Source organism: Saccharomycopsis crataegensis (genome assembly GCF_037102585.1).
Source record: "Saccharomycopsis crataegensis DNA, jcf7180000000098, whole genome shotgun sequence".
Classification (NCBI taxonomy): Eukaryota; Fungi; Ascomycota; class Saccharomycetes; order Ascoideales; family Saccharomycopsidaceae; genus Saccharomycopsis; species Saccharomycopsis crataegensis.
Window position 1 is genome coordinate 875,932 of NW_027043838.1, and position 25,238 is coordinate 901,169.

General features: G+C 38.4%; 12 protein-coding genes across 12 annotated transcripts; 4 read left to right on the top strand and 8 right to left on the bottom strand. All coding sequences in view use genetic code 12, as the record gives it.

The window, feature by feature from the left end:
- Nucleotides 1-346: 346 nt before the first annotated feature.
- DASC09_060600 (ferric reductase family protein) lies at nt 347-2,650 on the top strand (the record flags this gene model as incomplete). The annotated part of the gene is made up of 1 exon (XM_064999644.1): nt 347-2,650. One exon carries the CDS (start codon nt 347-349, stop codon nt 2,648-2,650), a length of 2,304 nt encoding a protein of 767 aa, XP_064855716.1.
- A 1,088-nt stretch (nt 2,651-3,738) lies between these two features.
- Nucleotides 3,739-5,415, top strand: DASC09_060610 (uncharacterized protein; the record flags this gene model as incomplete). The annotated part of the gene is made up of 1 exon (XM_064999645.1): nt 3,739-5,415. One exon carries the CDS (start codon nt 3,739-3,741, stop codon nt 5,413-5,415), a length of 1,677 nt encoding a protein of 558 aa, XP_064855717.1.
- A 272-nt stretch (nt 5,416-5,687) lies between these two features.
- On the top strand, nt 5,688-7,847 carry MDV1 (Mdv1p; the record flags this gene model as incomplete). The annotated part of the gene is made up of 1 exon (XM_064999646.1): nt 5,688-7,847. One exon carries the CDS (start codon nt 5,688-5,690, stop codon nt 7,845-7,847), a length of 2,160 nt encoding a protein of 719 aa, XP_064855718.1.
- Nucleotides 7,848-8,542: 695 nt separating this feature from the next.
- Nucleotides 8,543-8,911, bottom strand: DASC09_060630 (uncharacterized protein; the record flags this gene model as incomplete). Its single annotated transcript, XM_064999647.1, has 1 exon — nt 8,543-8,911. The coding sequence occupies one exon, from the start codon at nt 8,909-8,911 to the stop codon at nt 8,543-8,545; it is 369 nt and encodes a 122-aa protein (XP_064855719.1).
- Nucleotides 8,912-10,895: 1,984 nt separating this feature from the next.
- Nucleotides 10,896-11,180, bottom strand: DASC09_060640 (uncharacterized protein; the record flags this gene model as incomplete). Its single annotated transcript, XM_064999648.1, has 1 exon — nt 10,896-11,180. The coding sequence occupies one exon, from the start codon at nt 11,178-11,180 to the stop codon at nt 10,896-10,898; it is 285 nt and encodes a 94-aa protein (XP_064855720.1).
- Nucleotides 11,181-11,584: 404 nt separating this feature from the next.
- DASC09_060650 (uncharacterized protein) lies at nt 11,585-14,428 on the bottom strand (the record flags this gene model as incomplete). Its single annotated transcript, XM_064999649.1, has 1 exon — nt 11,585-14,428. The coding sequence occupies one exon, from the start codon at nt 14,426-14,428 to the stop codon at nt 11,585-11,587; it is 2,844 nt and encodes a 947-aa protein (XP_064855721.1).
- Nucleotides 14,429-14,852: 424 nt separating this feature from the next.
- On the bottom strand, nt 14,853-16,982 carry DASC09_060660 (uncharacterized protein; the record flags this gene model as incomplete). The annotated part of the gene is made up of 1 exon (XM_064999650.1): nt 14,853-16,982. The coding sequence occupies one exon, from the start codon at nt 16,980-16,982 to the stop codon at nt 14,853-14,855; it is 2,130 nt and encodes a 709-aa protein (XP_064855722.1).
- A 223-nt stretch (nt 16,983-17,205) lies between these two features.
- Nucleotides 17,206-17,718, bottom strand: DASC09_060670 (uncharacterized protein; the record flags this gene model as incomplete). Its single annotated transcript, XM_064999651.1, has 1 exon — nt 17,206-17,718. The coding sequence occupies one exon, from the start codon at nt 17,716-17,718 to the stop codon at nt 17,206-17,208; it is 513 nt and encodes a 170-aa protein (XP_064855723.1).
- Nucleotides 17,719-17,915: 197 nt separating this feature from the next.
- On the top strand, nt 17,916-19,277 carry BRE2 (Bre2p; the record flags this gene model as incomplete). Its single annotated transcript, XM_064999652.1, has 1 exon — nt 17,916-19,277. One exon carries the CDS (start codon nt 17,916-17,918, stop codon nt 19,275-19,277), a length of 1,362 nt encoding a protein of 453 aa, XP_064855724.1.
- Nucleotides 19,278-19,860: 583 nt separating this feature from the next.
- On the bottom strand, nt 19,861-20,229 carry DASC09_060690 (uncharacterized protein; the record flags this gene model as incomplete). Its single annotated transcript, XM_064999653.1, has 1 exon — nt 19,861-20,229. One exon carries the CDS (start codon nt 20,227-20,229, stop codon nt 19,861-19,863), a length of 369 nt encoding a protein of 122 aa, XP_064855725.1.
- A 494-nt stretch (nt 20,230-20,723) lies between these two features.
- On the bottom strand, nt 20,724-21,353 carry DASC09_060700 (uncharacterized protein; the record flags this gene model as incomplete). The annotated part of the gene is made up of 1 exon (XM_064999654.1): nt 20,724-21,353. The coding sequence occupies one exon, from the start codon at nt 21,351-21,353 to the stop codon at nt 20,724-20,726; it is 630 nt and encodes a 209-aa protein (XP_064855726.1).
- Nucleotides 21,354-21,975: 622 nt separating this feature from the next.
- Nucleotides 21,976-24,900, bottom strand: PFK1 (6-phosphofructokinase subunit alpha; the record flags this gene model as incomplete). The annotated part of the gene is made up of 1 exon (XM_064999655.1): nt 21,976-24,900. The coding sequence occupies one exon, from the start codon at nt 24,898-24,900 to the stop codon at nt 21,976-21,978; it is 2,925 nt and encodes a 974-aa protein (XP_064855727.1).
- Between the last annotated feature and the right edge of the window lie 338 nt (nt 24,901-25,238).

The window sequence follows — 25,238 nt, forward strand, 5'->3', positions numbered from 1 at the left end:
TATTATATGTACCCAATCTTACAATAATTAACCCTCCTTGTACAATTGTACGTTATACTCGAATTCGTTTATGCAAAATACAATGTTCTTTAATGTGCCGTCAAAACCTAATGTCACCTTTCAGTCAAAGAACCAGCAGTTCCATTCCCCCTTGGGAAGTATAATAAATATTCTTTTATATTTATATATATATATGAGGTATCTCTTATTGTCAATTTTCAGACACTATAATGTATATTTTAATAACAAATTTAGCTAAAAAATTGACAACACTGTTAAAAGAAAGCACAGGGTGGTAACTGGGGAAGAAATATTTCAAAATAAAGTAATACCTAGAGTATAAAAGATGATTTTTTACAACCAGTCCATTTTCTTATTGGTGGTGCTTTGTCAATCCATCTTCACTTCAGCATATGTACCAGTATTTGGCGAGAATGTCATCATCTATAAAAGCTGTTACTCTGCCATGAATGAATTGACTTTTGGCAAACATAACCTCACTTATTGCTCGTACCCTCCAATGATCGGTACCTTGATAGTGTGCATTAATGACCACTCTCCTAATGAAAAGCTTCGAAAGCAAGCATTGGCATACGTTGATAAGACTTGCAAAAGCAACACAGATCATCAAGAGATCTACAATAACGCTACGGAATATTTGGATCTGAATGGCTATTTCAACTATCTTGCCAATGATACCAATGCTTCCCCTTCATATTCCCCAATGACAATTCCTGTCAGTATTTTCTCAGAATGGCATGAGGTATACTCATGCTTTTATCAAAACTATAACCGTTCCAGTTACTACGGATACGCCATAATCAGTTACTGGTTCCTATGCCTCATCATTGCCATGGTATTCAACTTTTTTCAAAGAACCGGATTAATCAATAAATTTTACGGACCAGTTTCACGGTGGATTCAGCTGAAACTCATCATGCCAACCCTATTCAACACGTCTCATAAAAAACCTTTGACCATTTTTACTGGGTTTTCCGTGATGTTACCAGCAAGACTTGAATTCTTGACAATAATGGGCTATTTCATCCTTCATATTGTTTTCCTTTCCATTGGTTGGTCACAAGTTGACCTGAACCATCCTAAGTTATCTACGGAAAGAATGCTCGCTGCTCGTACCGGGGTTCTCGCAGTGGCTCATTTTCCACTTATGTTCCTATTTGCTGGTAAAAACAACTTCTTGAGCTCTTTAACGGGTATCCCTTATGATAGTTTCTTACATTTCCATAGAGCAACTGCTAGAGTTATGGCGATTGATCTGTTGATTCACGCAGTATGTTATATCCACCAAACACTGGTCACTAGCACCTGGACAAACCTAGTCACTATGAAGTTCGGGGCGTTTGGCATATTAGCATTGGTTGCTTGTTGGATAATGGTATTTTTCAGTGGGTATTCCATTAGGGCCCGGATGTATGAGATTTTCTTGGTGGTTCATATCGTTTTGGCAGTGGTGTTCGTTGTTGGTGCATGGCGTCATACTGCGGGCCTTGGATATCAAGAGTACACTTACACTGCGGTGGCCCTTTGGGTGTTCGATCGTCTTTTAAGAGTGTTGAGAATCATTCAATTTGGATTTGGTCACAATACCCAGTTCGATATTGTTTCTGAAGATACTGTGAGAATCGTTATCGATAAACCAAATGGTTTTGCCGGATTGGGTTGGGGCAAATTCGGCCAATGGGACATCACTGCAGGCCAATATTGCTACTGCTACTTTTCTTTTCCAGGATACTTTTATCAATCACATCCATTCACCGCCACTACTTTCTCATCATCATCTCAACAAAACAGAATTGCGTTTTACGTGAAAAGAAAAACCGGGGTCACTGACAAGCTCTACCAGGCGGTGGCTGCCAAAAAATTCCCAAAAGTGTTCGTCGAAGGTCCATATGGGTCAACTCCTCCAATTTTCCAGTATAAAAACAATTTATTGATAGCCGGAGGAAACGGTATTCCTGGCCCGTTTTCTCAAGCGGTGAAATTATCAAATAGCATCACCTCGATGGAAATGGAAGAGTGTTCAAAAACTTCCAGAAATGTCCAATTATTGTGGATTTCTCAAAGCTTGGAATCGGTTAAGTGGTTTGAAAAACAGATTTTATCATTGGCTGCTTCACCAACAGTGAAAGTGGTTTTATGTTTGACTCAGGAAACTAAAGAATCACTTGAATTTTCCAGACTGAAAACACCAGGCTCTCCTATTAGTGCTGTTCAAAGTACCTCCAGTTTATATGGAATGACACCTTTTACGACACTTCTGGATAAAATCAATGCCACGAACGAATCATCTTCAAGCACCCCAGCTATTTCCAGTGAGAATGAAAAGACAAAATCACAAATCGAATGCAATGATAGTGATTTTGAAGGGTCTGAATATACTAAAGTTTTCAGAGATGATGAAGATATTTTGGACAGTGCGGTGATCGTCAGGGCTGGCAGACCAAATATCCATGATTTTATTGGCGAGTATTTGGGGGATGGGGACGATGATTCTTGTTATGGTTCGGTTTCTATTTCATCATGTGGTCCAGCTGCTATGTGTGATAGTATCAGACAATCAATTTCCAGTCAAGTTATTCATTATAAGAAAGGAAGAGTTGATTATTTTGAAGAGCTGCAAGCTTGGTGATCAAGATGAATTATTCTCCAACACTTATTTTGCCACTCTAACCTTTTTTTGTTTTTTGTTTTTTGTTTCGTTTCCCTTTTTAATCTCTTCGATAGAATTTATGACTTTTTAATGACCTGTTTAGCTTTGTGTGTTGTTTTTTATTATTATTGTTTTTGATGACCTGTTTTTATTTAGATGTTTCTTATATCCACAATTTACACCAAAGTGTATGATTAATCATCAGGGAAGTGTTCCTAAAACATATAGACACATATGAAAGTAATTAGCAATATGGCTGAGTAGATAATAGCTGCTCATTTGATAATTCGTAGTGTATTTGTTTAGTTGCACAGCATTGGTCGGGGAGTCATCACTGAAACATTGACAACAATGCCTAAATGTTTAAAATATCATGATAATTCTTCCCGTTGTTTTATTATCGCCAGTTGATCATGGTTGAAATTAATATGAGGAGAAAACAATGACTATTATAACAATATGTAAAACATCCTCAAATAGCTGGAATAAATGGCTAACGGAGGATCCTAAACTATAAATAACTTTCCGTTATTGGAAGATACCGATTTCCTTCTTTTCCATCTTCGGCCTCTGCTGAGATACCAGTTATTCCCGATTGCATTGTCTAAAGTTTGGGGTTCATGGCTGTTTGGTTTCATATTTTGCGGGTCCTGCAGCAACAGGATTTAGCCGAGAAATAAGAAAGTCCGAGAGAACTTTATATCAGCATAACACAACAGAGTTGGGTCATTGCAATACCACAAAACAATTCTAAGTATTTATGGGACAACACCTGTTATTGTAAAGAAGAAAAGAGAATTCATCCGGATATTATTACCAAAGACAATTGGACAAAAGAAAAGCTACGTTCTGTGTGTGTGCTTAGTGGGTTGTATCGGATAATGCGCGCCTCTATTCTTTATATCATGTACCCAAACATCGACTCGGTTTTTTAGGGGTTTTCAAGTTGGCCTCGAATAATATATTTGCAGGCGATCTCGAAAGTCATTCATATATTTATAACCACTTTCTTTTCATATTATTGTAATTTCTTTCTTCTCATAACTTTCAGTCCAACAATCTTTGCCATGGAAATTATTGTGCACCATTCAGTTTTGATTCCATGCGAATCTTATTGTCCTTTCGACGACGCCTATTTACATAATCTTTTGCAATGTCTTGATAATAATGAAAGCTATTCAGTCATTACAAAGTCTCTAACAGCCCTCAATAAAATTATCCAATCCACTAAGGAAAATATCATCGCTCTAATACATCATCACTTCAACGCCATCTTCGACAAACTAATGGGGCTATTGGCGCAACCTTCACTTAATGCTAACTTGGAATTGGTATTGAGGAATATTTCCGAATTGATATCCAAAGTGAATTCCCACCCAATTTTCAAAAACTGCCGAGAGTATACTAAAACTAAAATTTCCGATACTACGCCTTTATTGATTGATAGTTTGAAAATCACGGCATCCATGGAATCTTCAGCCATGAAATTTCATTCGATATTGGTGCTTTGTGAGATCTCAAAAAGTGGTATTAGATATTTTGGAGAAAATCTTGAAAATTTGAAGTCGATAATTCTAGAGAATATGAAGCTATCTGTTGAGAAACTTAGAGACGGCGATCACCAAGAAGCCCAATATTATTCGATACTTCATAACTCATTGTCTTTTTGGAATGGAGTGGACCAAAGAGATTTGACAACGAGAGTAGAGATTGTGTGTGTGCTTCAATCAATGCTAGATTTACACCTCACCAGGTTAGATATTCCGATGATCAAATTGTTGTACAAATTATACTTGTCAATGGAAGATCTACAAGGGAAAAATGTGATTATCCAAAATCCACAATTGATGAAATATTGCAAGAAATTGATTTACATGTCGAGCAGCCACGAGGTTGTCAAGCTCAGCATTGTGATTGAGTTCATGCACAGCATAGTTTACGATTATGGTATTTTTGAGCTTCAAAAGTTGAACCTTGTGGATATTAGTTTCATATTGATCCAAATATTGACAGAAAGATTAGCCAACGACGCCACATTAGAGAAAAATATTGGGATAAAGTACAATATCATGGGGATTATGGGCAAATTGATGCTTGTGGACGATGAATTATTCAATTATTTGGTCGATGATCCACTTTTGATCAAAATGTTAATCGACGAGTTCTTGACCGTCAATAACCTCAAATTCCAGCAATGCATCGCCTATTTTTTGAATAATTTACTATTGTCCACGGGAACCAGACGGTTCAAGAAATGTCATAAATTTCAAGACTTCATTTATATCGATGAGCTCTCGTCAATATTATCCAAGCTCAATACCGTATTGGCGACCAATGATAAAATTTGCCATAATCCCGATACCACGGAAAGCCAAAAGAACATTATTAATCTCATTAAGGTTTCGATATTTCAAATTTTCCAACTATTAATTCAACATTCTACCCCGTTTGACAAATTGCAGATCATCCAGTACCACTGTTTTGACAATTTGATGGCGGTTTTAGATGGACCAACCAATGAAAATAACCAAAGCAAATTAGTACGGATCTCCTTAAAGAGTATCGAGCAATTGTTAGAGGAATACATCTGGCTCATCCATGGGGACTTTGGTGGTGATGTCCGATACAGGGTGAAGGTCCCGACAATTACTCATGTGGTGAAGAGCCTTTTACACCAATACCATGCCACTTCACTGGAGGAGATCAGAAACCTTGTAAGGTCCATAATGTTCCGATTACTGTGATATAATAGATAAATAAATAATAATAGTACTAATATATGAATGATGAATTGTGTTCTCCAATTGTAGGATGATGATTTTATTTCTGGGACGTACGGTAACCCACAAATTTCAGCAAAAAACAAAACAAAAAAAATGTAAAGGAAAAAAAAATACATCTCATCAAATCATTATTACTGAAACACCCAAGGCGCTGACCTTTTTATTATATATTTATATATAATAGTATACCAAACAATAAAGGGACGGGCCTGTTTGTGGGAGGAAACTCGGCAATGGCATCGAATAACAGGAATAACTCACCCAGCGAGGACCTTCTCGCCGCCACTACCAGGCTTTCGAAAGCAGTGACCTCAACGGCCTCAGCGTTGATCAATACCTCAGATTCCAGCAATGTCTTGTTGAAAACCCCCCATTACCAGAAGGCGATTTACGATACATTGATTGGTCCCCATAGGAACCAGCAGCCAAGGACAGTGGCCGTGAAGTTTAGAAAGAAAAAAGCTCCCAGTGAGTTTTTGCGATTGAATTTTAGCAAGGATGAGATCAGTTATCGTGCCATCACCCATATTCCCGATGATTTGTTAAATGAGATCCCTGAAGGATCGAACCTAGAAAATAAAGACAAATTCACGCTTTTCCAAGGGTTCAATGCGTCGATACCCCAAGTTAACGAGGAATTGAATCTTTTCAAAGAATTGAATCTCGAAAATCTAAAATTTTCCACCAAGGACGATAGCCAAAAGTTACTCACATTAGATACAAATGATGAGAAAAGTAAAATCATAATAGAGAAAAAATTGAATAATCCCCTCCCCATAGATATATCTTCCAAGAAAATCAAACAATCCAAATCAGTGAAGAATTTGAATATCTATAAGCAAAAAATATTGAAGAAAATGCATTATTTGGAGATCAGGAAAAATTTGACCTCTAACGAAATAAGTGAAATCGACGCAAAAATCCAAAAACTCACTTCCATGAGGGATGCGTTGTTTCAAAAAGTTGCAAAGTTTGAAAAAGACGAAATATATCTTGAAGGGTTCATCCATGAAATTTCTGATAAGGTCGAAGCATTAGATAAAGGAGAAGTTGCCGTTGATGACGAAGCAGAGGATTCCAGTGATGAGTTGATAGATACCAATACTAATTTATCGACAAAGAATCCTGGAAAGAAATCGATAAGCTTCAATAAAGACACAATAGTTCATGACAGTGATAATGATCCAGAGAAAAAAACTAGTGAAGAAGCACCACAAGCCTATCAGTCTCTCCTGGAAGAGTATGATCTTATAGAGGATGCAGAAGCTGATGAATACTTCCTATCGCAATCGATATACACATCATTACAAAAGAAACCGCCAAAATATCACAAAATCTCATCAAAAAATAGGAAAATCAAACCAACATTACAAAATTACTACAACAGCGGGGCAGAAATCAGTAGTTTCCCTGCTCATGAGCAAGGCATTACCTGCTTTGATTTTGACTATCCCTTTGGAACCATGGTTAGCGCTCTGTTGGATAGCACAGTTAGGGTATGGGATTTAAGTACCCAGAAATGTTTGACATTGTTGGAAGGTCATGAGATGTATGTCAGATGCATGCAAATGGATAATAACTTGTTAGTTACCGGTAGTGAAGATAGTAATCTTAAACTATGGGATTTATCAAGGGTCGAAAATAAGGAGTACGAAGACGATGATGGTGTTCTCGGGAAAAGTGGTGAGGAAGACGAAAATGACTCTGATCCTTGTGTTTATACATTTGAATCTCACATAGATGAGATTACTGCATTGCATTTTGATGAGAATAATTTGCTTTCTGGATCTTCAGACCGTACCATTAGACAATGGGACATGAAAACCGGTCATTGCTTACAAACACTCGATGTTTTGTGGGTTACAAATAATGCCCAAGTGACTTCTCCTATTGATACTGGTATGTCATACCAAGGATCATCTACCCAGAATAATAGCAACGTTCCGTTTATTGGTACATTGCAATGTTATAGTGCTGCATTGGCGTCCGGTACCGCAGATGGTATTGTGCGACTATGGGATTTGAGATCCGGTGAGGTTATTAGAACGTTAACAGGGCATACTGGGCCAATCACTTGTTTACAATTCGACGAGAAATCATTAATTACTGGATCAGAAGATAAAAGTATCAAGGTATGGGATTTGCGAATGGGTAAGATTGAGCAAAACTTGGTATATGATTCAGGGATTGCTAGTCTTCAATTTGACTCGAAAAAGATTGTGTTTACAAATAATCAATCGTATGTGAGCGTTTACGATCGTGAGAGTGGCGAAGTTAACAAGCTAGTCCCAAAGGATGTGGCATTTACCAGTACCTCCATATTTGCCCGATATAAAGAAGGATATTTGGTTGGAGGCTACTCTAATGGAGTTGTGAAAACCTGGGCAGTATGAAAAATCCTAACATAAAAAAAAGGGAATAAATATATTTAATGAAGATCAGAATTAAAACAGGAAAAAGGGAAAAAAGTTTGAAACAAAATATTGCAAAAATTTATGTCAAGCACACAACTTAATAAGCTGGTGACTGGAAATGAACAATGAGTAAATGAAGTTTTCATGATTAATAATTTTGAAATTATTATTTTCCGGAATGTTTTTTTTTTTATGCGAACTCTGTAATATTTTGGAGCTTTTATATTCAACTTGTATATAATATACAACATTTTTGGCATCATCAGTATTAATTCATGACATATATGTATATAGTATATAGTATATAGTATATAGTATATAGTATATAGTATATAGCGTCTGGTTTATTAAGCTGTGAATTGTAAAAGTTTCATAAGAAAATCACTATCGAGACATTGAATACACAACAGAAAATAATGAAGATGTCGATCTACCTTTGCGCCCTCCTCTTGAATTTGCTAGTAATTGCTCTTGGTTTTTTCTCTGCAAACTTCATTTTCCAAGTTTTTGAGCGTTTGGAGATCATCGTTAATATAATTGACTTTATCACACATAATGGAGTTTTCAAAGTCAAAGACAAAAAAATTGCCATCCTTCCAGCCAATATTTTCCATGGTCAATTCATCATAGGTGATGTTAGCTTTTGCTAAACGGCGGAGCTGTTCCCTACCATGTCAGAATTGGTCAGACGTAGTTGGTTTGATTTCTCCGAGATTTTCCATTGCTAGATAATAACCACCAAATAAAAAATTTCCATTAGATGATAGAATCATTTTCCCACTCCCCAATATTCTTGGAACATTTATGGTCAAATGTGGGTTGAGGATATTGAACTTCTCAATTGCATCATATATTTTTATCTCGTTTTTGAATGATGAAACTTCATAATTTAAATATTCTGTAATTTCTTTTTCAGTAAGATCGTCATCTAGACCTTCAATGAAGTAGTTCATGCCCAAAATTTTCACTAAAACCTCATCAATCCCTTCAACTAAAATAGTATACTTGATACCAAAACGTTCAGCAAAAGTATCAAACTTCATTGAGATTACTTCATTTCGGGATTCAAATCCACACTTCAATTCTTTATAAATATTTTTTCCAATGTCAAAATGTAATATATCCTTAGCTGGTAGGTAATTGAGACAATCTTGTAGTTGTTGAGTTCATGATTCTTCCCGACTCTTGCTAATTTTTTTTTGGAATTGTTTCATTTTCTTGGTGACTTCTCGCTTGTATTCTTCAGGGTTTTTTTTTTAATTTTTATTACTTTTGAAAGTAGTGCAATGGCAAGCGCCGATCTTAGCGTGAAAACCTCATCATCAAACCTTTTTAAAGTATGGCTGAATGTTACCTTCACTTCGTCACCTCTTTTGCGAGACTTTTGGAACTGCATAAAATAACTGGACACAAAATTGGTGATGATAATTGTATCTGTGCATTCCTCTGCAAGGTATTCTGTGATCTGTCCCATGATAGAATTGTTCTTCGTTATATCTTCTTCATCATTTAGGGACACGAGGCCATATCTCTTAAGTTCACATATTAGTATGGTGTGTACTTGTACTCATGTTCATTTCTGCGGAAAAGAAAGCATTTTGACAAGTGATCTCTAGGGTGGACTTGTTTAATTCCGAGTATTGTTTTCCTGACACTATTGCGACAATCAATTCATCAACAGCTGGCTCACTCTTTGAAAAAACATTATTGAGGTCTCTCATTAGAGTTTCTTCCTTTTCAAAAAACTCTCCATTTTTCTCGTAATTCAATTCTCTATATAGCTGTAATATGGAGTTTTTGGTTCCTTGGATGTTATTGTGGTTCTTTTTGACTTTCGCTGATTCGGAAATCTGGACTTGGGCTGGTGGAAATGAAAAGAAAATCTTGTGCAAGTTTTTTGTGATTATGCTTTCTGAGAAGCATCTTTGGACTAAAAGTGTGTAGAACGGAGGGCTAAATTTATTGGTAATCTACTTGAAGTTGAAGGTCAAATCACGAGTTTGGGTATGTTTCAAAACGTTGAAAAGTTTCTCATAAATGGTTTCTGGGGTCAGACTGTTTTGATAGCTGTTTATATGGAATTGGTAGAGAGGAGAGTACAATGGCGATAAATTCCTTTTGTACCGCACTGCAACATTAGGCAAACGAGAGGACAAATGTTTGATCATAGTGTCTTGCGAGGTTGGTGATGAATTTGAAGATTAAACTGGTGAATAAATGTTTTGTTGTAATATAAAGAGAATAGAGCACATAAAAGGTTTCATGATGAGCTACAAAAGCGGCAGCAACCACAGTGCATACAACCGCACCGCACCATTGGTATGACTTTGCAAAAACACATTGCACGATTGTCCTGCTATTATTTCTCTTTGAATGAAGGTATAATAAATAATTAGTATGAATTTCATTGCTAGTAGGTACCAATAATTAAAGCACAATGTTATGACTTATTTTTGTTGAATAAACAATGAACTCGCTAAATAATCCATCCAGTGATTTCGAATGATAATAAGCTTTTCTTTATATTCCAATCCTTTTTTTTTTTACATTTCGATCCCCCAAAAATTTGACGATATAAATTTGTGATTTATTAAAATTGACATAAAAAGATATAACAGTATAAAAAAAACAAGAAACATGTAAATGAATGGCATCATACACCAATAATGAGAAAAAAAATATTCTACAATATTGGTAAAATGACAGGAATGAATGTTCAAATTATTATACCTGTTTCATTGACCTCCATTCCACTTGACTCACTCATTAGCCATCCTCCTCGATGCAAATTTAAGTTTCTTTTAAAATAATAATAATAATAATAATGATGATGTAATACACGTTGATGTATTCAGCCTGCTGTTTTTTTTTGATGAAATAATGGGAGGAATCATCATTATTTTATCCATGTGTTCAGAACCAATTGATTCTTTTTCCTTCTCCTCCTGCTCAATTCATTCTTCCATACATCCTTCTCTTTCTTTCCTTCCTTCCTTCCTTCGTTCTTTTTTTCTTTTTTTAGTACATTTATTGGACAAGCCCCAAAACTTCTGGAAGCGAACTCTTCATGTCGACCACGGACTTCAATGATCCATCATCCTTAGATGAATTCTTATGGTTGAGCAATTCTTGCTTGATGAGTTGGACTCTCAATCTTTCTTTTCTGTGATGAAGGCATTCGAAATAATCGTCAACTTTCCCGGTACAAGCCGCAGGGGATTGAGTTTTCGCACTGGTGTAACATTCCATGTAACGTTGGAATTCCCCAAAACAACGGGATTGCCCGCCTCTTAAACCGAAACCAGAAGACATTATTTTATTTAGTTGCTGTTGAGATAGTTTAAAATCCACCGGTTAGCGTGTGTGTGTGTGGAAGCCCGCATTTGCTTTCGAGTACAATTTTTCTGATTATTTTTGAAGTTTTTCATTCGTGGGACCGCAGGGGTTGCCCTGACTAGACCAACCGGACGGGTGGCTCTACGTCCACCATACATATTGTGATGATGATAATTAATACCAAATATATTAATGCCACCAGTAATTAAGAATGCTAAGCAAGTAATGGCATCAAAGCATTGCTATACAGACTGCCACGCACGTCTAGTCCTCAAAACCACCCCCGAGTCTTACGTAAATTAAACGAAATCTATGATAATCATCAATTCACCAGGTATATATTATACAAACATTCAAAGATCATCCTCCACCAAGCTGGTTTAATCACTATCACTATCTGGATTGGCAATAAACAAACCACCACCCCTGTTGTGGTATCCAGCACTGCCCCCAACCGTGCCCACACTATTGATGCTCTCGTATCTATTCACCATCGACGGACTTCCTGGACTAACCACCCCAACATCAGTATAGTCCGGCGCTACCACTGAGCCATCGCTATCTTCATCACCTAAAATGCTTCCATCATTGTATTGTCTGGCCTTTTTCTGTTCTTCCTCTTGAACGGCCTTCACAGCATCAATATCCTCTTTAAATTCGGCAAAAATATCTTCATCATCACTATCGCTAAGCTTCCCTGCTCCCGCAGGTGTCGTTGCTACCGATTGTCTGAACATCGTGGTATTTCCATCCAAACTCACCCTGGTAATGCTATCATTATTGGTGCTCACCACTGCATCGTCATCGTCTCCCGTGGCCAATAATCTAGGTTGTAATGATACATGTTTGATATCCTTGGAAAACCCACTGATGAACCCTGATGCCCGATGGGTTGATCCACCAGGTTGACCCAGTCTTCTATTAATCATGGCACTACTAATGCCTCCAGCACCAACGGTGTTAGTAGCAGATGAAGATGAAGATGAAGATTTCTTAGCAGGACGAATGGCAATTGGCAACTTCCATTTACGGATCACCGTGGTATTGGCACACATTGTCTGGTTCCGAATCGCTTCCACATATGATGATTTCTCTCCTTGGCCTGGTTGTTTTGAATTCTTAATCACCGCAGCAACTCCTGGCCCCACAGTACCACCACCGTTGGCAATTGTCGAATCAAACGGGGATACTTTATCATCATACACACTATTGGGTAAGTGCGGATTGGACATCCGATGACTTGGCCCTCGTAGTTGTTGACTTTGCCCAACATTCATTAGCTTGGTATTACGAATTTCCACAGGAACTGGGCCTCTTGGAACTTGATAATTGAAAGTACTACCCTGATCGTCGGGAGTTGGACCAGATAACATCGACCCTTCCCTAGAGTCAGTAGGCACACCAAAGAACCCCCATGGAGCACCATCATCATTATTAGTGGTTGCTTCTGGGTTATAATTAGCTTGGTTATAACCAGCTGACTCATTGATACCACCTCCTGGAGTATTGGCAAACTGTTGGTCTTGTAGATATTTTGTCGATTCGGGGAAATCAATATGGTCCATGGTACTGTGACCATCTCCATCGTCGTAGTCGATAGCCGTTTTTTGAGGTGGCGTTGCGTCTACTTCACTTATTGATTCACTGTTCGAGTCATCATCAGTGACGTTATTGGCAACCACCATTTTACGGGGTTTGTTATTATCATACCCATCACTGCCATACGGACTATACAAAGGTGATCTTGCAGTAAAACTTAATTCTTCACCTTGGTGATCTTCGCCATCATGGTATTGATCGAACCTTTCCAGAGCTTGGAAATTGGCAGATCCTGTATCATCATAACTATCATCAGATTTCAACGTAGGAATATGATTCAATAATGGTGGGATGGAATTATTTTCTTCAGCTCTGTTATTCATAACAGATTCATCATAGTATTGATTTGCTCTACCATCACCCATGAGTTCAGAATCGTCATCGCTGGGGTACCCAAAGCCGTCTTCATCCTCTGATCCCATATTGAAAATCGGTTGATTCAACAGCAGTGGATGCTCGATGGTGTCTTCATTAGTTGGTCTGGATATCGTACTAGTCATTTCCCTCACAGTATCAGCAGTGGAGTATTGACCCATCGAATATTGACCCACAGAAGGCCCACGAGATCTTCCTGCTCCTTGGAAGCCTGGGGGAACAAATAATGAATCCTGAGGGTAATTCCCTGCAAAATCTGCCGAAGAATACAGATTTGTTTGATCAGGTACCTCATAATTATTTGGGTAAGTGGTGTGTAATTCATCTAAATATCCACCAACAGGAGCCGAATCGTAATTTGATACTCCTTCCACCTCATAGTGGGTTGGATTTTCTACTCCCACATCACTATCCCCACCAATTATGGTATTGTTCATAATTTCCAAACCATGATGATGATCTCCTTCTTCATCCTCTTCTTGTTCATGTACTACTGTGAAATCATTATGGGTTGGTGCAATCTCATCACCATCACTATCACTATCGAATAAATGCGATCTTCTTTTCAACGATTCATGCCGTTCCATTTCTCTATTTTTCGGCGATAACAACAACAATTGCTGGTCCAATCGTTCATGCTCTGCTCGCAATTTCATGTGGTTTTCATTGAGCAATTCATCTAATTTATCTGTTGACTTCCCAGCATCGTCGAAATACGAACCATTCGAACGGGTTTTATATAATGAATATGGACCCTGTTCCGGAGAAAGATGATCGTTGGTTAGTGGTTTCAGAGAACTAATAGGAGGTGAAGGATCAGCCGAATTTTGACCAGTAGCATTGGTTTCTTGTGGATGCTTTGCTTCATGGAAATAGAACCCTTCAATATCGTTGGTATTCGTTGGTGGTGGGGGTTTCCGACGAGGCTTGGCTTTGGCAGGGTGCAATTCATTACTGGTAACTTCAGGATGGTGTGATTCTGTATGATTTGAAGACAAATTCAGTGAGGAAGAAAGAGTAGCAGTAGTTTCCTGGGGAATTGTCGGTAATTTTGCTTTCTGGGAATGTTCTTGCTTCTTAACTATCGTGGACACTGGCTTGCTATTGCTACTAGGAGTCAGTTTTTTTGGCGATGACACGGGGGTTTGATGAGAAGAAGGCGTAGGAGCATCTGAAAACACCGATCCAAAGATCTTAAGTGATGATCTTTTAAATAGAGAGCTGCTTCTCTTTGATTTATTATTGCTCATGGCGCCAAGTACTTTTTTGAATTATCCAAGAATTGGTTTATCTATGCTTGGTGATGCAACGTGTGGGTATCATCAATAGTAAAAATGATAATGACAATGGTAATAATAACAATTTTTGGCCCTGAAGATCGTAATGATCCTATTAAATGTGAGTTATTCCTATTATTGTTTTTAATTCTGGGTATTCTTATTGGGGGGAATTGGGTTCTATTAGTTAATTGGGAAATTTGGAAAAAAAAAAAGAAAAACAATCCCGTGCGCCAATGTTTGACACAAAATGAACCCCTACAGTTATTATTCGATAAAATTAGAAGATACAAAAAGATACATTAATAAGACGCAATAAATTATAGAAATCCCGGAGAACTAAGCTCTGAAGATCATTATGATCATAATTAATACGCAAAAAAAAACAATCTACGTTTCAATTCTTGACCCCAACATCCTTCAACTGGTATTCCCCAACCATTGGTGGCACCAACACTTCGTAACGGGCACATTCTTCATTAACGATTTCTGAATGACGCTCCACATGAATACTGGCAACCAAAGAGTCTGGCATCACCGGATAAGCAACTTTGTCCAAAGTGTTGTGTAACACATTACCCCCAAGATCAGAACCTGGCGTAACGAGCCCAGGGTATCTGCCAGCAATATACTGTTTAGCATCATTGGTGTCTCCTGCACTAACATTGGCAGCGTTACCACTGGAATAATACGGATCTTGTTTGACCAATACTAAATCAGACCAATTTCTCTTATTCAAAAACATGTTATTGTCTCTGTCCTCGCCATCAACATCCTTGTGGAACAATCTCACCATATCTTCATCGGTGTTCCTGTCAAACCGATGAATCTTGCTTCGCTTGTATAACAACGTTGCCATGCCGTTTGGTGGAGGAGCGTTGGTGATGGCACTGGAGATGACGTTCAATATTAATCGAGGATCTTGTTCTGGATGGGTCAACACATGCTCGTTGGCTTCAATTCTCTTGGAAATCATACTATGCTTGTGGATTTTGCTTTTGAATCGTCCCACAGCGGCAAGATGGACATCCCCTGACAAAATGGTGATTCTCACCCCATTGGCGGCCCCAAATTCTTGTAATTTCCCTACAAGATAATTACGTTCGTGTTTGTGATGTTTTGCGCACCAATGATCTTCCAAATCATCAAGAACTTCGATACTCCCATCGAACTCGTTAACCAATCCTTTGGAAACGATTCGTTTTTGGGCCAACATCCGCACTGGGGCTAATGCTCTGGAAGTTAAGATTTTTTCTAACCATACAAGACGAGGATAAGCAATTGGGACCCCCAATAATATTAGCAAATGTTTGATATCCCCATTAGCAGCCTTGATTTCTGATTCAAGTCTGGCAAAGATCTCATTATAAGTAGCGTAGGTAAGAATTTGATCGCGTTTTCTTTCAGTTCGGCAATCAAACCCGACATAAGCGATTTCTTTACCCAATCTGATATAATTAGAATGTGACAATTCTTCCATATAAGGTCCTGGTTGAGCCCCGAAAATCCAACTTGGTTCATTCAATTGGGGTTGTTCATGAGGGGCGGTGTGGTGTTGGAAAATCATGTAATATTTGAAGGCTACTTTCCCCAACCCTTTGAAAACTGGGGCATCCATAGTTTCGTGTTTATAAGTCCCGTACCCATCGATGACATCGTGATCATCGTAGATGTTTGCGGTAGGGATAGTCGATAACGCTACTGGGAATAACGCTTGTAAAGTCTTGCCTTGGCTACCTGACCAATGACCACTTCCGAACCAATCGGTATAATTTTGCAAATAGAATTGGTCCAACGAGTTTTTCAAATCGTCATTGAATGGGGCCTTCATTTTCTTTAGTGGATTAGATTCTTCCAACCAGTCTTGGAAATCTTGTGACACGAGTTTGACCTTATCACAGTATAATTGGTCACCACCACCAATGGCGACGTGATAGTGTAACTTGCCGTGTTTTTCTAACACGTCGTACCAAAGTGAGTTCTTGTATTCAGAAGTGTCGGTGGCGAGAGAGAACCCATTACAAGAGAAACTAACAACGTTCATCGATTGGGTTAACGATGGGATGTAGAAATGATATTGGGGTTTATTGACACCATTGACGGAATACACCACTTTCTGCTCAACAGAATTAAGTTGTATATCAATATTGTATCTCCAGAAAGAAAGACCATTGGTGGCAAAGAATTGGGTGCCCGGGAACGAGCCGCTGTTGATGGTTGGAGTAGTATTAGTGGTATTACTGGCGGGGCCCACGGAGAAGTCAATGGTTGGTGGAGTTCCAGGATTCTCAGTGGTTGAGTCATTGGTCACCAACATTGCTGTAGCTCTGTAATTATTCAATGGCTTGCCATCTTGTCGTTCGTGGGTTGCCAACAATCTGATGATAGGGCCAACTTTGACGTCGACGGGTGGGGAACCAAATGGGACGGAGGCAGGAGGCAGGTCTGGGACATTGACGGCACTTTGTTGACCTATGGAAGCATAATACTCCAACGGATGAGGCGCGAACCAGTCACTAGTAGACATTGGTTGTTGTTGTTGTTGTTGTTGTTGTTGTTGTTGTTGTTGTTGGTGGAGGGAAGAATAAATGGGACGATACTTTTTTTTTTAAGGTGTCTGTCAATGCTTGTTTTTTTGGGTTTTTTTTTTCTGACGTATTTTTCAATTACGGAGGCTGGTTGGTTGGCCAACACTACAAATTATGGTGACAAAAACAACTAATAATAGTAATAATAATACACAAATACATTCAATCCAATTCAGCTACCAACCGCAACCCTAACGAATACTTTCCTCTGTCGTCAACGAGCCACCCGTTACTCACCATGCTCTTAAAGAGTTGCTGACCAGCCACCATCAGCTTGCCGGTGATTTCATGGTATAGATTGAGGGCCTCGCTACTGCTGATATTATTATTATTGTCATCGGTGCACTGTTGGATTACTGTGGTTATCACTTTGATATCTTCGGCACTGTACTCGGTGTTCAACTTTGACGGCTGGTCCTCGACCAAATTGACAAACGAATAGTAGATGTTCCGGTCCTCTAGATTATTCCGGTCCTTGTGTCGTTTTATTTCGTAGTTCATCGGGAGCATCATCACGTTGATTTGGCCAATGGTGTGTTCGAGAAGATCGTAGTCGTAGTCGTCGTCGTTGTTATTGTTGCTGGTCATTGCCTTGAAGAACTTTGCTAGTGATCGTTCACTAATGGTCTTTGACGCCATGACATATTGTAGAAGGGGACGGTGGTCGAACTCCATGCTGTACAAACCTATATTATGTCTAAGTATCTATCTAGAGCGGGTCAACATGGTTTATAACACAGACAAAATCACCATATTTTTTTTTTATTTTTCATTTTTCGCGTAGCGCGAATATCCTTAAAAAAAAAATCCCACCATTGAAGAACTAATTGATATGTAAAGGATATATCACATAGATAGATATTATAATTACAATGGCAGAAGACCAGACACCCTTGGCGATATTCCGCACTCCTTACACCCTAGAAGATGCTCTATCCCCATCAACCCCTCCCACGATGATCCCCAACGGACCATTATCATTATCATCATCTTCATCGTCATCTTCTTCTTCCTCTTCTTCTTTATTCTATAAAACCGATGATCACCCATTCAACAAAAGAGGTTTCAAATACAAACCATGCCGTCCCAACCCTCTATTCCCCAAATTGCTCTATTCCACTTCCGATCTCCCGCCTTATAATGCCAGAATATCCTATTTTGATCGGTCTCAGGGCACAATAGTCAATCAGAAAATGGATACCGTAACCACCACCGAAGGCTGGAGAAGTGTCAGAAGTACTGTCCCCATCGCGGAGGGCAAATGGTATTTTGAATTCGAAATCATAAAGGGAATTGATAGGGAATTGCCTGACAATCGCTGCCATGTCAGATTAGGGATTGCCAGAAGAGAAGCATCATTAGAGGCTCCCATTGGTTACGATGCTTATGGTTACGGATTGCGAGACGTCAAAGGTCAAAAAATCCATTTATCAAGACCAGTGAACTTCTGCCACGACGAGAAAAACGACGATCAATCATTGGTAACTGGGGATGTCATTGGAATGTTAGTGGAATTACCATCGTTGACAATACAACGAGACATTGTTCATCAACAAATCCTTCATAAAACCCCTGGTGAACCTACTGATGCCACAAGTTATTATGATAATAATGAAACAGGATCATTATCTAACGCCAATAGTAAAAAACGCAAAAAGAGAAAACTTGATGATGAACGTCATCAAATCACCAAACTAGATGATGGCCACCAACAGCAAATCACCCGCGATCAAATCCCAATTCGGTACAAGAACCAGCTCTATTATGAACAGTTCGAATACATCCCCACCGCCCCGTTCGAGCATCTACTAAACCCAGTAACGGTATTTGGTGAGCGGGCCATTCGAGATTCCAAACCTTTCCGGCCAGCGACTTTACCAGGCCTGAAATTAACTGTTTTCAAAAACGGGACCTCAATGGGAGTAGCCTTCCATGATCTTTATGCATTTTTACCTCCATCATCAAAACTAAGTAAAGCACAATCAAGAGATAAACAGTACAAAGATGATGGCAAACTAGGATACTTCCCAATGATGAGTGTTTTCAAAGGTGGAGAAGTGAAATTGAATCCTGGTCCTCATTGGAATGGTGTCAATCAGGACTTGAAACGCCGGCTAGAAAATGGCGATATCAAGGGATATTATCAAAGATACCATGAAATAATTTCCGAAGACATTGTGTTTGATATTATCGATGAAGTGGAATGTGAGCTTTTTGAGGAAAAGGTACGGTGATTTTATTGTTCATTTGTGTCAAACAGTACCAAAAATAATTCATGCTATTACAGTTTCTTTACTCAAACTAAATAGAAATCAATTTCATACTACACAAATAAATAGTTCACCACCTAAAATAATACATTTCCTTCGTGGATGATACCAGCGGGTCATTTAAACCTGAAACATCTTTACAAGTATGGAGAATAATTGGAAGTCCAACAGATAATCGTTTACAAGATAATATAAGCAAACTACTAGTTTATTAAGCTGTAACTTGTAAAAATATTACAACAAAATTAATTTCTTCACAGTGAAGACAGTGAAGATTCCTCAGGGAATAAAAAGGGTGTCGATCTACCTTTGCGCCCTCCTCTTGAATTTGCTAGTAATTGCTCTTGGTTTTTTCTCTGCAAACTTCATTTTCCAAGTTTTTGAGCGTTTGGAGATCATCGTTAATATAATTGACTTTATCACACATAATGGAGTTTTCAAAGTCAAAGACAAAAAAATTGCCATCCTTCCAGCCAATATTTTCCATGGTCAATTCATCATAGGTGATGTTAGCTTTTGCTAAACGGCGGAGCTGTTCCCTACCATGTCAGAATTGGTCAGACGTAGTTGGTTTGATTTCTCCGAGATTTTCCATTGCTAGATAATAACCACCAAATAAAAAATTTCCATTAGATGATAGAATCATTTTCCCACTCCCCAATATTCTTGGAACATTTATGGTCAAATGTGGGTTGAGGATATTGAACTTCTCAATTGCATCATATATTTTTATCTCGTTTTTGAATGATGAAACTTCATAATTTAAATATTCTGTAATTTCTTTTTCAGTAAGATCGTCATCTAGACCTTCAATGAAGTAGTTCATGCCCAAAATTTTCACTAAAACCTCATCAATCCCTTCAACTAAAATAGTATACTTGATACCAAAACGTTCAGCAAAAGTATCAAACTTCATTGAGATTACTTCATTTCGGGATTCAAATCCACACTTCAATTCTTTATAAATATTTTTTCCAATGTCAAAATGTAATATATCCTTAGCTGGTAGGTAATTGAGACAATCTTGTAGTTGTTGAGTTCATGATTCTTCCCGACTCTTGCTAATTTTTTTTGGAATTGTTTCATTTTCTTGGTGACTTCTCGCTTGTATTCTTCAGGGTTTTTTTTTTAATTTTTATTACTTTTGAAAGTAGTGCAATGGCAAGCGCCGATCTTAGCGTGAAAACCTCATCATCAAACCTTTTTAAAGTATGGCTGAATGTTACCTTCACTTCGTCACCTCTTTTGCGAGACTTTTGGAACTGCATAAAATAACTGGACACAAAATTGGTGATGATAATTGTATCTGTGCATTCCTCTGCAAGGTATTCTGTGATCTGTCCCATGATAGAATTGTTCTTCGTTATATCTTCTTCATCATTTAGGGACACGAGGCCATATCTCTTAAGTTCACATATTAGTATGGTGTGTACTTGTACTCATGTTCATTTCTGCGGAAAAGAAAGCATTTTGACAAGTGATCTCTAGGGTGGACTTGTTTAATTCCGAGTATTGTTTTCCTGACACTATTGCGACAATCAATTCATCAACAGCTGGCTCACTCTTTGAAAAAACATTATTGAGGTCTCTCATTAGAGTTTCTTCCTTTTCAAAAAACTCTCCATTTTTCTCGTAATTCAATTCTCTATATAGCTGTAATATGGAGTTTTTGGTTCCTTGGATGTTATTGTGGTTCTTTTTGACTTTCGCTGATTCGGAAATCTGGACTTGGGCTGGTGGAAATGAAAAGAAAATCTTGTGCAAGTTTTTTGTGATTATGCTTTCTGAGAAGCATCTTTGGACTAAAAGTGTGTAGAACGGAGGGCTAAATTTATTGGTAATCTGCTTGAAGTTGAAGGTCAAATCACGAGTTTGGGTATGTTTCAAAACGTTGAAAAGTTTCTCATAAATGGTTTCTGGGGTCAGACTGTTTTGATAGCTGTTTATATGGAATTGGTAGAGAGGAGAGTACAATGGCGATAAATTCCTTTTGTACCGCACTGCAACATTAGGCAAACGAGAGGACAAATGTCTGATCATAGTGTCTTGCGAGGTTGGTGATGAATTTGAAGATTAAACTGGTGAATAAATGTTTTGTTGTAATATAAAGAGAATAGAGCACATAAAAGGTTTCATGATGAGCTACAAAAGCGGCAGCAACCACAGTGCATACAACCGCACCGCACCATTGGTATGACTTTGCAAAAGCACATTGCACGATTGTCCTGCTATTATTTCTCTTTGAATAAAGGTATCATAAATAATTAGTATGAATTTCATTGCTAGTAGGTACCAATAATTAAAGCGCTATACTATGACTCACGCCTCTTGGTTGGCATGAATGTTTTCGATAGTTGGTACGAATAAAAAATGGAATCACTATATGAGAATCACATATTATCTATAATAAGTTTTTTTTAACGATTAGTTTCATCAATTACAATTTGTAAAATTTGTAAGATATGAAAAATATTTGTATTTAAATATGAAAAAAAAAAGGAGTTCTCGTCATAATCATCTTGACAAAAAATTAAGTATCTCAGATAATTACAACCTACCTGAAACACACAAGAAAAAAATAAATAAATTAAAAAAATATCAAGATATTATCATATCTCATATTATTGTCATCACACATTGTCGTCTCATATTGTCATTTCTATCAAGCGCTCTTCTTTACATACAATTTCCCACTCAACATATCATTGGCCTCAGTATAGTTGCTCCAGAAAATCTTTTTCGATTTTCTAAACTTCTCATCAACTTCCCCAGATCTCATCAATTCCACTACCAGTCTAAACCCAATATGACTACCTTGAATGGAAACCACACAAGCACTCAATTCAGAACTATCCTTAACAGTCTCAAACTTCACCCCATTCACATAACGGAATCTCAATTTTGGATCAGATTCATCATGGAATGAATCATTCAATTTCCAATCGATCTTGCTATTCCATTTCTCGATGAATTCACAAGCTTTAACCCCCAATCTGTTGGCATTCACACGATCCAATGACGATGGATAATTACCTTGCTGAACATGTCCAGGAATCGCGGTTCTTGATCCAAATTTCCCGTGGGATTGTTCGGCAATGATATCGGTAATCAATTCAGTGGTGAAAATCTTAGACGCCTTCTCATTTCTGATAAAAATCTTCCCACTGCGGTTCTCACCTCCATCATTCTTGAAAGATTCCTCAAGTAAAGAAATGTCTTCTCTAATCTTCTTGAGGGAGATTTTCTCTTCAGGAGTATAACTGGCAATCGCCCCAGTGATCAATGAAATATAGGAGGCAATATAACCACAGTACCCACCTTGCACTTCAATAACAAACACACGCTTTCTGGAAGCGGAAGCTGATTGTTTGATAGCATCACAATATTTCACAAGTTCATTCATACAAGTATCGGACCCAAGCGAATATTCTGTACCCGGAACATTGTTGGAAACTGTAGCTGGAATAGCAACCATTGGAATGTTGAAGATAGGGTATTGTTTTCTAGCCTCTTGCAATTCCTGTAATGATGTAAATGCTTCATACCCACCAACAAGCACTAACCCATCAAAGTTGTATTTTTGGAAATAATAGGCAATTGTCCCCATGTCTTGAGATGGTAAAGAACGGTTGGTACCAATGACAGATCCGCCCAAATTATACCAGCTATTAACATCATTGTAATGTAGCTCACGAACCGCTCCATGACGAATCAAACCAGCAAACCCATTTTGAATTGCAAAAAGTCTGTGTCCTTTAGCAAAACTATAAAGCGCCATAGATCTTGTGGCGGCATTAAGGGCAGAGGTTGGCGCCCCTACATGCACCACCGCAATATTAAGTCTTTGATCTTCTGGTAACTTATGGGAGCCATCATCATACATGGTGGTTTCGATATAATTATTGTAACATTCAGCAAATTCGGAATCACGGAGACTCATGGCCTTATCGAAGTCTTTAGCAGCAATTGCCGCGGCCACGGATTTTGTCAATTTCACCGCTTCCAATAACGGCTTGCGGACAATTTTCCCTTCCAATATCCCAATCATAGGCGATGGCAGCTTACCATCGTCTTCCAAAACCGCTTTCACTGCTTCAACACCTTGCAAAGTACCCAACATACGGTCATAAGCACAAGCAGTACCACCTCTTTGGACATGTCCCAATTGGGTGACTCTGGTATCCAAGCCCAAGTCAACAAGAACTTTCTTGACATCTTCAGAAGTAATAGGCTTATTTTCGTTATCAATGGCCCCTTCGGCAACAATCACCGTGGTCTTACGATGTCCTTTTTCTCTATGTCTCATACAAACTTTCAGTAATTTGTCTTTCCAATTGGTGGCATCATCTGGTCTTTCAGGAATGAAAATATAATCAGCCCCGGTAGAAATCCCCGCCATAAGCGCCAACCAACCACAATGACGACCCATGACTTCAATGACAAAAGCTCTGGAATGCGAAGTAGCGGTGGCATCAATATAATCCACCATTTCAATGATTCTTTCCAAGGCACTAAACGCTCCGATAGTTCTATCAGTCATGGCCATATCATTATCGATCGATCCTACCAAACCAACAATAGACAATCTCTTGTATGGAGCAACTTGCATTTCGGTGAGTTTACCAGTACTCACCAACTCTTCCATAAGTGATGGCCAGTCTGATCTGAAAAGATCAGCCCCAGTTAATGACCCATCACCGCCACATACCACCAAAGAATCAATCCCATTGCTCACCAAATTATAAGCAGCTTTCAAACGACCACTACGCTCCCTAAATTCTTTATTACGGGCGGTACCAATCAATGTACCACCAAGTGACAACCATCCACGTACATCGTACCAGTCCATCTTTTTTATCATGTTACCACCAGAGACCAACCCATTGTACCCATCATAGATACCAAACACATCACAATCGTAATGGATCCCAGCACGCACTACGGCACGCACCACAGCATTCATCCCGGCTGAGTCACCACCAGACGTCATGATCGCAATCTTCTTTTTACCACTGGTAATCAAAGAAGCTACCGATCCCTCAGAGCTAGGACTAGTCAATGATTCAGAAGAAACACTACTCTTGTCAGCGATGGTTTGTAAAGGAGAAGCATATTTCGAAAATAGAATATAGGTCCCTATTGGATCTCTGGTCTTGAAACTGTAATCATTGATACCATTTTCAGTATCTTCCTCAGGATTATTTGTTACCTCGTACCCATTGTCCTCCAATCTTGATCTGATTGTGTCGAGATCCTCACAATAAAATACAAGCCTTGTTCCATGGCGAGTCATATCATTAGAATCATCAATGGTTTCCGTAGAATAATTCGATAATCTCAATTTTACCGCAACTCCCTGACCCAGTGATGAAGCACTTGGGAAAGATTCAAGCCAAGATTCACGGACTGATTCGTAAGAAATCCCTTCGAGTTCAAGGGTAGATGCTGCCGCATTGGTGTCTCGGACATAGTTCTTGACCAATTTGAATCCAAGCAACTTATAAAATTCAATGGCTTTTTTGTATGCCTCAGGCGACCCTGTCACAAGCGACCAGAAAGCAAAAGGATTACCGTTATTGGAAATCATAGCAAAAAAATTTATTTTAATAATTGTTATTACTTTTTAGGGATAGGACTAATAAAGTAGAAGCACTGGAAATAATGATTGGCTGCCCCAAATATTTTTATTTTATATCGGCTGGTTGTTCTCGAACGTCTGGAGATGGCGATGGGGCTCACATGACGCACTGTAGTCACTTACCGGCGCCGTCAACACACGTCCTAAGCATAAATTCCTTGAAAACTTCTTATTTAACTCATGATAAATAAATGATACGAGAAGAAGAGAAAAAAAAATGTACAGAGATAATATATCGATATAATAAAAGATCATGTAAATAAAAGAGATAAACCGTAAGTGAAATG